At 38.2% G+C, this 10,875-nt stretch overlaps 1 protein-coding gene across 1 annotated transcript; it reads left to right on the top strand.

Annotated features, from left to right (window-relative positions):
* The first annotated feature begins 7,463 nt into the window (after window positions 1–7,463).
* LOC141647685 (uncharacterized) lies at window positions 7,464–10,169 on the top strand. Its single transcript, XM_074455975.1, has 3 exons — window positions 7,464–7,690; window positions 7,787–7,971; window positions 9,805–10,169. The coding sequence occupies exons 1-3, from the start codon at window positions 7,621–7,623 to the stop codon at window positions 9,811–9,813; spliced, it is 264 nt and encodes an 87-aa protein (XP_074312076.1). The 5' UTR covers window positions 7,464–7,620; the 3' UTR covers window positions 9,814–10,169.
* The last annotated feature ends 706 nt before the right edge of the window (window positions 10,170–10,875 follow it).

Here is a 10,875-nt window from a genome sequence, read left to right as displayed (position 1 = left end):
ATAAAACTTGTATTAAAACTTGATTAATTGTTGATTACAAAACTAAAGAGAGATTTGATTGATATTAACTACTCTAAGAATTGATAAGAAGAACATGCTCTTCTAATTAGACTAATGGGGTATTTATAGTGGAAATTAGGTGGATGCATTAGGGTTAACTAAGGGCTAAACTAGTAATTACACTTTTGAGATTTGAGCGAGGAGACGCCGTATTTTTCCAAGGAAGGGCTTCTTTCTTTGAAGCTTGAAGAAACGGATTTGTCTTTGGATCGGAATCCGTGCGTCTTAGGCACGGGACGGACGGATTCGTGAGTCTCTGCCCCGGGCGTCTTTGGGAGAAGACGCACGTCTTCGTAGGCTAGCTTGCCCGGGCGTCTTTGAAGGAAGACGACCGATTGTCGTCTTTGGGACGGGCGGATTCAGGACAATCCGCACGGATTGCTCCTCAGTCTTGTTTCTTCTTCTTTTCTTCCCTTTTCTTCATAAAATCCTTGGGGATTTCCTTGAGGATGCAAGGATCTTTCCTCAACATTGCTCATCTACTATAATATGTACAAAGGCCTTCTAATCTTGTCTCTCCTTGATGCTTGGTCATTGAATTCAATCAATTAAGTCTCATTTTGCCATGAAAATGCAAGGTTTGCACTCCTTTCCTACCAAGGACACAAAACCTCAAAGAATATGCAAAACAAAGAACTAAAGACAATAAATGACCCAAATATGCACTAAAAAGCATGGGAACAAGGCTAATTCGGGGACTAAATATGCGCTAGTTATGGTCACATCAGCCTCATTGATTCTTACATGTTTAATTCGAATTTTGCGCGAAATTTGCGTTTAGGGGTCTTTACAGTCGAAATTTTCGACTGAAACCTGGTTTTCGACTGAAAGACTTGGTTTTTGCTGCTGTCATATGCTTAGTTAACTTCATTTGTTGTTTAGTTGCTGTTGTTGATGCTTTCTACCTCGTCCCCTATCGCTGTTTACATGTCTCTATTCGAAATTTTTGAGGAAAGTTGGGAATTTTGTGCTGTACGTCGAATTCTTCGACTGTTTAGGGGAGTTTCCTATTGTTTTCAGGCTGATTATCACGCTGTTTTCATGCTCTTTCTTATCAAATTCCCCTGCCCTTTGTATACAGGATGGATTCTAGCTCACTGCCCTCTACTAGCCAGACTTCTAGTCCATCCTTACCTGAGACGGTGGTCTCTCCTGTTACCACCGCCTCCACTTCTGTTAGTACCGCAGCCCCTTGTTCTTAGTCTCTGCTGTCGGTACTGTTTTTACGCCAGCTAGCACTGCTGCTAGCTCCGTTTCGGTTGCCACTTCAGTTACAGCCACCACCACTGCTAGCACTGTTGCTAGTCTTTCTCCGCCAGTGGTGGTCACAACAGCCACAGCCTCTACTCCAGCCACGGTGAGCACACCTGTGGCAGACTCACCTACAGTTGCAGCTGCCTTTAGAGCGGCCCTAGTTCCTCGCACCGTCACTGGACGGGATTCTACTTCGGGTTCTAGAGGCCGGGGCCGAGGTCGTGGACGTTCCCGTTCTACGCCAGCTCCTAGCACTTCCACTTCAGCTGCTCCTTGTGGCACGATCACTGTTCGAGGGGATAACTCCCTCGACTCTCACCCAGACTACCCGCAGGTAATTTTCATTAACGGTGTACATCATAAGAGGTTTTATAACCTCCTAGGCTGTGAGTTCTTACCTACCCGCTTTTAGATAGACCTAAGACTTGAGAGACTCGGCTTCTACGAGTCGGTTTGTGAGCTTTTACGGGGCACGGGGATGGCCGGACTCATTACTATGAGTGGCCGTACCTTTCTGGAGCTGAGTCTTGAGTTCCTCAGCTCCTTCACCTTCTCCTCCGGGGCACACAACGCTGCCCCCACTAGTCCTTCTGTGTCTTTCCGGTTGTTCAACCGGACTTTTTCGATGACTTTGGAGGAGTTTGGTAGCAGACTTGGCCTTTCCTCTACGGGCGACGCTACAGCCCCTAGGAGGGTCATTGTTCACTTTGGCGGACCTTGGCCCGACCACCTTTCCCGAGCGAAAGCTCGCACAGTCCATCTTCCCCCGCCCGTTACTTTCTTAGGCGAGGGGGAGCACCATTTTTGGCCGAAAGGAGCCAAACAACATCAACAACAACGAGCTCTCCATCTTAGGCGGTTACTGAACATTGATCGCGAGGGTCCTTTTACCCTCAACATCGCCTATCCGACCGCCCAAACTTCCGGCCCGGGGGTGAAGGAGACGGGATCTATTGCTGCGGTGGCATAGACACCATTCTTGCCCGTTCCCTTTACCCCGTCTGGCCTAGTGACTTACCGTACCTCCGGGGAGAGGGGTACTTGAGCCTGGATGCCATGCACTCTCAGCATTGGCCGACCGCCGACTACCAGACATGGAAGATAGACGGTTCCTTGTCTGTGGACCTACCTTGTGACACTCTCCCCCGTCTAGCCCCTTTGCCTATTGTCTCTAGGGGCGCCCGACTTCCACCACTGCCTGACTACCACCTTTCACTCCAACCACCTCCCACTTTACCCGCCGCCAAGAAGCGGCGTAGACTTGAGACTGGAGAGGGGTCCACACCTTCTGGGAGTGTCCAGCCTTCCACGGCTACTCCCATCCCGACCCCTACTCCTACTCCTACTCCCGCACCCGCTGACCAGACACAGCCACAACCGGTTCTTCCGGACACTTTCGTACCACCTCCACCCTTTGTGGCGTCCGCGGTCATGGACCAAGGGCGCCGTGACGGTTTGTTGCTTGAGATTTCAGAGAGACAAGCTCGTATGGAGAGGAACTTAGCTCTTACCTTGCACCCTCTGTACGAGTACCACTTGAGGCGACATCGTCCGATCCAAGAGGGTTGGCCACACCCTTCCTTTTACCGGTACCCAGCCGAGGGGTACCCGGAGTCTGCTGAGGAGGAGGAGGAGGAGGACCCTGAGGTGGCAGTGGAGAGAGCTCGAGCTGAGCAGAGGAGGAGGAGGATCCGGAGTTCACGGTGGAGGACGTCCGTGACGACGAGGCTGATGAGTAGCTACTGGTCTACTCACTTCCCCAGTTTTCTGGCTGGTTTGAGGAAGTTCGTGTTTTGTATGTACATCTTACTCTTTTATTTTTGTCTCCTTCTATTTTATTGTTTTTATTCTTTATTGGTTGTATATTCCCGTTTCCCTGTATATATCTACTGGTGTATGCTGGAGGACAACGAGGGCGTTGTCCGTTTTGGTTTGGGGAGGGTATTGCATCCTTTTGAGTCTTCATTTGCATTTGTTTTGCATTCACGTTTATTTATTTCAGCCTGCATTGTTTATTTATTTCATTTTAAAATTCAAAAAAAAAAAAAAATTAGAAAATATTCACGTTTATTTTCGCATATAGGTTGAGTCGGAACGGTAGATTTCCGTGATGAAACTGCAATATAACTTGTCATTTTACTTGAGCCTTGCACTTCTGTTGATAGTTATTAGCTTTGTCATACGCATAGTCTACGAGTTTCTGTTCAAATATAGCCTGACTGTTTAGACTTGACCCTGATAAATTGGCAAACTACTCCATAAATTATGAGTTTTAGAGCCCATAACTGGTGACATTCATGACCAGTTAATTAGGAATTGAGAGTAGTACTCCTTGCATAGCATGTTCATCATTTTTGCACTTTTATGACATTCAATTTCTTGTCAAATGCACACATTCGGGTTTGTGGTTGGTGTCACATGCATGGAGGTGCTTGCAAATTTCCCCTTTTCCTTATATTTTTCACCCATTTAGCTCCACTTAAGTCAAACTTGCCTTTTTGTCCCATTAGCTACATCCGAAACTGAGCCTGCCTAGTCAAGCTAGTTTAGTATGTCTTTTGTCGTATGATTTTCCGTCTGCAGTTTGACCCATATTTATTTGTATGGAGTTGGTGTAAATAGAGGAGGGAGAAAAAGAAAAAAAAAAGAGTGGAAAAAAAAGAGTGGAAAACGTGAAGAAGAAAGAAAGAAAAAAAATGAAAAAAAAAAATGAAAAGAAAAGCTGATTCACGTGAAAGAAGAAGAAAAAAAAAGGTTTGAATTGTTTGATTTGATTCATTTAGACGGTGTTAAAAAGGAAAGTTTGTGACCGTCTAACTCCTCCATCCTTATTCCATATTTTTGAGGAGATTGTGTTTGAGTTTAGTGAGCTGTGTGACAAATGAAGGGCACTTGTACTCTATTTTTCAGTCAGTTGAGATTCGGATGGTTTATTATGGTCTTGTTAGGAACTAGCTTGACGCTTTTACCTCCACATTACCATAACTTGTTTTGCCTTTTCTCACCTGAACCTCACTATTCCCATATTATTTGTAAGCCCTCGGCTGTGACGGACATTATTGGTTGGGGTGTGTGCATTAGTACTTGAATTGTCTTTCATTTTTGTTGCATGTATGCTATGTAGGTCGCAGTTAGGTAAGTGATTGTCTTTCTTTCTCTCTTTTACATATAACATTCACCCTTTGCTTCATGAGAGAAGAGTGACCACGAGAGAGTCCGATTTTGTTGGTCTTGCAAGGTCGATAGGTTAGCTATATAGCTTATAACTCGTTTGCATATTGACTGCTTAGCTATAACTGTTAGTTTTTGTTGCATTAAATTGGTTCAAGTAGACAAGTTAAGCTAGCTCTGAGTTTTCATTTCCGTTCCATTAGTTGCATTTTAGTTTACTCGAGGACGAGTGAAGGTTCGGTTTGGGGGAGATTTGATACGTGCATATTGTATAGTCTTTTTAGCCTATTTTAGCACGTATTTCCATGCATTTTGTACTGTTTATATAGTATTATGCCCCGAATTGGCTACTTTGGTTCGTTCTGTCCGTTTTGTAGAAATGAACGCGAAAGCAGTAGAATCGTACCATTTTTCATCCTTTTTGCATGCATTTTGAGGAGACGGGATTTTCTAGAGTGAGATACTGCATTAGAATGCGTGAAGGCACGGTTTACGAGGCAGTCGGTGACGAGATTGGGCTGATTTGAAGGAAGAAGACTCGATCGAGTGGTTTTATTACTCGATCGAGTGGTTTTTATGGCCTCAGTTGATCGATCGAGCAGTTATTTACTCGATCCAGAAGTGCTGAAAAGAGAGTTACTCGATCGAGTAACTATTCTACTCGATCGAGTAGATTTTCTGGTGTTTTGCTCGATCGAGTGAATTTATTCTACTCGATCGAGTGGTTTCTGTTGGCGTGGGCTTTAATTAGCCCGTGAGTTGTTTTAAGTTGATAAACTTAGTTATTTTCCTATTTAAGCACGCATTAGCTAGGTCATTAGTACCTATTCTATTCTTTACTTAGCTTTTATCTATTCTTCACAACAAAGACTTCGTTACTTTTTCTCTTCACTGTAACTTTATTTTCGGGATTATTCCGCTTGGATTTGTGTGTTCTTTACGCCGTATTCGCACGATTGTAATCTCTTTCTCCTTTCTTAATAATAATCTCTATTTCGATTGCTTAAATTACTTGTTTTGCTTCATTCATTTTCTGCCCTAATTCTCTTTTATGCACTTTATTTATTATTTCATTATGTTTATTGTTAGTTCATCGTTTGTTGTTAGTTTTGATAATATTAATAGTGATATGAGTAGCTAAATCTATTTCATGTTGGGATTAGGGGATCTACGGTAGAAATGTGACGATGTAGTAAATAGTTTAGATGAGTTAATTGTGAGACTCTGTCACCATAGCAATTTAACTGTATTTTTACCGACTTAGTTGAGTGCACGCTTCTGAGTCATCCCTTTAATCTGGCTAAAATTAATCCTGGATCGGAAGATTGGACTAAATAGGCCTGCTATAAACAGTAGACTACCCTGACGAGGACGGAAGTTAAGTTAGTGGAAGTTTAGGGTAGAAATATGACCGGAAGGACCTTTTCATATCCATCTCGCATTAATTTGTCTAAGTTGTTTACAGTTGAGTCACTAAACTACCGTAGTGAACCGAAATCCTGACATGACTTTTCTCTATCTGATAGTTTAATTCTACTTTCTGCCTTTATTGCTCTTATCTCTGCTTCTCTTTCCCTTTAACCTTTTAGTTTAGAAAACCAATTTAAACATCCCCCATTTGTGACCAAATAGACGGACTTCTACAGATATCTTGCCTCCCTGAGGAGATCGACCTGACTTCCCTAGCTATATAGTTAGTTTAGTTAGTTTATTTTTGATAGGTACACGACAGACGTATCAGTTACTTTCACGATTGCCGCATTAATATTGATTATTTCACAACTCCCGTTGTTGTTTCTACCACTTTTGCCAATCTCGCTGATAATATTGTTACTTTTACTATTCAAATGGGTGATTACTATCATATAACTATATTCAATGTTAGTACAATTATTTTCTTTACTGACGAAATTACTTTTACTACTTAGGCATGCAAATTTAAGAGGATTATATAATTATATAAATATATTATAGATGCATTAAATCAAATCGAAAGAATTATTCAATATTATATATTATGGAATCTAACTTGAATTATTATAACCTATTTATATTATTTTTTTGTATGTTTAATAATTAACATCTCTATACATCTAATAAACTATAAAGTTTAATAAAATGGCATAGATTTTAAATTTAATATATAATTTTATGATGATAATAATTAATACCATACGTGTGCATGTTTATACTAATTAATTATTTTATTTTAAGAAAATTGACCATCTTCTAGTTTTTTTATAAATATTTAGGAAAATTACCAAGTATCTTCTTTCTTTTAGTCTCCTTGAAATTGACCATCTTATTTAATTGTTTTATTTTAAGAAAATTGATCATCTTAATTAATTATTTTATTTTAACGAAATTAACCATGTTTTAGGCTCTTACAAATGTTTAGGAAAATTACCAAGCTTCTATATAATTTAATTTTAACCCAAACTATATAATATTTACATTGAGATCCCTTAATCGGGTCCATCACACGGTGCTAATGATTTAAAAAAATATAGTATAATTATTTTGTATAACTTTATTTAATTACATCGAAATCCCTTGGTTTCTAGACTTAATATATAGTATTGATTGATAGATAAAGAATTAATGAAAAATAGTTAAATATGAGTGTATTTATGAGAAAATAAATATTTTTTAATTCAAGTCAATCACTTTAATTTTTATCGGTTTAGATATATTCAGGTTCGAGTATCATTCGGTTATTATTGACTTCGATTCAATACGGATTAAATCGGATTTTTGGTACTATTTAGGCTACTCATGTCGGGTGTTCGATCGATTATCAATTTAGATATTTTCGATCAGTTTTTCGGATTCGGTTATATTTTGCCAGGTCTATTTGAAATCGACTCTCGGTTGTGGCCTTGTGGGCAGGCCCATGTTGTGATTTCACAGTCATGAAACAGGCCATAGGGTATGGGCCAAGTTAGTTCGAAATAAATGCTCCAGCTCAAAGCAAACACATACTGCACTGTGCGGTGTAGACAACGGTATTGATAGTGATTAGTTCCGAAAGCCATTCGTTGGCCTTCATCTTCCACATTACATCAACATTCTCTTGCCTTTATATACGTTATTACTAGGAATCCAATTACCAACCATCCCTTTGTAAGCCATATCATGGAGTTAAAGCATGGGATTGTCGCTTTGTTAATCGTCTACTTCTTCGTCGCACCTTACGCTTTTTCAGGTACATATACATCCCATTCTTTTATTCTTGTTTTTTAACCGGATCGTCTAGTTGTTGGTAGTTAAAAATGTGTAAATATATGTTGGTGTTTGTTAGTAAGAGCAAGGGAGTTGGCAGAAGTCGTGAGCGATGAAGATGTATACGAAATTGATTATAGAGGACCAGAGACGCATTCTCATCTTCCACCACCAAAAAAATTGGGAGGAGCTCCTTACATACATGATCAAACCGTCAAATTTCAAAAAGATGGAAGGCTTCCTGCCAACAAGTTTCCAAGAAATGTAAGCTCTTCTTTGCTTGCAAAACTCTATGATTCATCATTCATAATGTGTTTTTTTAATTACCTCGGCCCTTTAAGAAGGTAGTATTACTAATTTTCATATTCAATCACTTTAAGCCAAGCAAAATATTATATTAGCAATCATTTTAAAATTAGTAATATTAATTTTCATATTCAATCACTTAGTAACACTTTAGGTTAAGCCTCTCAGAAACCCGGCCCGACCCGACCCAATTCAACTCATTTTTCCAAGGCAAGACTCGTAAATCTTGACCCGCAACCTAAAATGATTAGATCGAACCCTATACAATTCGTTAGTTTAAAATGTCATAATTACCTAACCCGATGGGTCAATATCAGTTTATGTTTAATGCATATTTGAGACATATGAAGAAAACTACTCCCTCCTATTCGGGGTTTTCTTCCCCTTTGATGTGGGCACAAAATTTTAGAAGATGATTAAATAATTAATAAAGGAAGATGGTGGGATTTGTGAATTGGAGAGGAGAATGAATAATTAGGAATTAAATAAGGAATTGTGAGTTAGGTGGGGTTTGGTGATAGGAGAGAGGAGAGATGAATAAATAAAATAAGAGTAAAAGTTAGGTGGGGTTTGGTGATAAGAGAGAGTGATTAATAAAATAAGAGTAAAAGTTTCCAAAATAAGAAAGGAGAAGAAAACCCGAATAATCCGTTTAAGAAAATAGGGAAGAAAATAGTGAATAAGAGGGAGTATTATATTTAAAACATTATACTCCGTATTAGAATATAAGTAGTTTTATATTAAATGTGTAATAATTAGTAATATTAGAATAACGCATTGTTTATAATTGTTTCAAAATATATCATAAGTATGCTAAGCTACAAAAATGAATAAAATATTGTTATCCAACATGATTTAAATTTAATAAAATAATTTTTTAAGAAAATTGTCAAATAAAAAGCTATTAGAAACTATTTCTGACGTGTATTCTGAACCTGACATGACCTTTGTGATCCATATATGACTATAAGCTTGAATTACCCAAACCCCTATTCAATTTGCATGACCTGTTTCAAAGATTTACATTAGGTTGTTGTAGGAGTGTTAATGAGATGAGACAGCTCGCGAACAACTCAAGGTCGAGCTCAGGCGCAGCTCGAGAGCTTAACGAATCAAGCTGAGCTAACATTGACTCGGCTCGAAAAGCTCGTGAGCGGCTTAAACTTGTGTAATTAAATAAGAATTACATTAAGTTATTTTCGTTTTTGGTTTGTGACTTGTGAGGTCATGTTTTTGCCGTAAACTACTTTCACTTCTACAGAATTTTACGTTATGCAATGACTATGATTGTCCGTAAGTCGTAACATACTAACATGTACGAACTAGGAAATACTCATAGAATTATGGGAATAGTTTTACGTTAAGTAACGACTATGATTGTTTGTAACTCCCTAGTAATCAATCCTCATGGAGTATTTTTTATGTGACCAAATGCATTTTTTTTTTTCATTTTAACACCACAATATGGAATGTAAAATGGCTCCGAAGTCCGAACGTCTACTCATGAAATTTTCAGTTATATGAGTAGTGTATTCGAAGTGAGATTAATTCTTTAATAGTTTTAATTCAAAAAAAATAAAAAATTAAGAACGTGATTCTATATTTCTATTGGAACAACTAATTTAACAAACATAAACTTATTTAAATTTTATTCTTGGTGAATATGTCAATAAAGATTTATTAAAAATATTAATTAAACATTGGAAATTTTGAAGTACATATGATTTAGTTCAAGTTTAAAGGCAATAAAGAGATCATCATATGATTTGTTGTATTTTTAACGTTGTGCAGGGAAACTGAGCTCAAGGAAGGGAATTTTAAAAACCACGGATTCAGACGGTCATTATAAGTCATGTCCTCTTCCCAATCAATGAATGTGTCTAATCGTATATTTATGGTTGGACTTACAAGATTGTCTTACTCCTCCATATCAACTATATGGGACCGTTTTATATTGTGATACAACTTTATTGTATAAAAGGATAATTCATTTATTTATTAACAATAAGCGATTGTCTTTTTAAATAAATGAACCGTTTCACCATGTAAAACCGTATTACTTTGTAGTTTTTGTATAAGTATTTCGGATAGACTACAAGTAATATGTATAAGTTGTTTTTTCCATTTTAATAATATATATAAAGATAATATTGTTATTTTTGGGTCTTTATGCTAAAAGTAAATGTAAAAAAAATAAGCGATATGAAGATAGTATTACTCTATCATATACAAGTAACTACTTTTTTTTTGGCAAAGAAGGTCACTACAAACAAAAACCCATTTTGCAACAAGCTGAATTGGTAGCTATTCGGTAAATAATAAAAATTGGTCGCTAAATAGGTTTTGATACCAACTTAGCGATCAATGAGGGTTGATCTTAAAGATCGCAGTCGCTAATTCAAGATAAGCTGATTGTGTGGTCTCTAATTAGCAACCAATTATTCTGGACTTTCTGTAATACTACGGTTTTCTGGTCCTAGCTTACTCGGTCGAGTCGTCCATACTCAGTCGAGTAAGTCGCCAAATGCTTTTAACAGGCTACTGTTTTGGGTGCACTCGGTCGAGTTGTGAGGAACTCGGCTGAGTAGGTCGTACTCGACCGAGTAACCGGTCTGACGGGTTAGTTTCCGTAGTTTTGATTAAGATAATTGGAGAAGTATATATAAGTCGTGTTATCAGCTTAATCATTTTATAATCAGTTTCTTAATCACTTTTCTAAACTCTCAACGACGTAACACTGCTCTCCAATCATCCTAATCATTCCCAAAGCTAGGGCTCATAGATTTGGGGGTTTTCATTCCTCTTTCCGCGTCAATTCGATTAGTAAGTATTTCACCATTTGTCATTTACGCATTTTGGTTA

The sequence above is a fragment of the Silene latifolia genome, chromosome 3 (assembly GCF_048544455.1).
Source record: "Silene latifolia isolate original U9 population chromosome 3, ASM4854445v1, whole genome shotgun sequence".
Classification (NCBI taxonomy): Eukaryota; Viridiplantae; Streptophyta; class Magnoliopsida; order Caryophyllales; family Caryophyllaceae; genus Silene; species Silene latifolia.
This window is presented reverse-complemented; position numbering and strand designations above follow the sequence as displayed.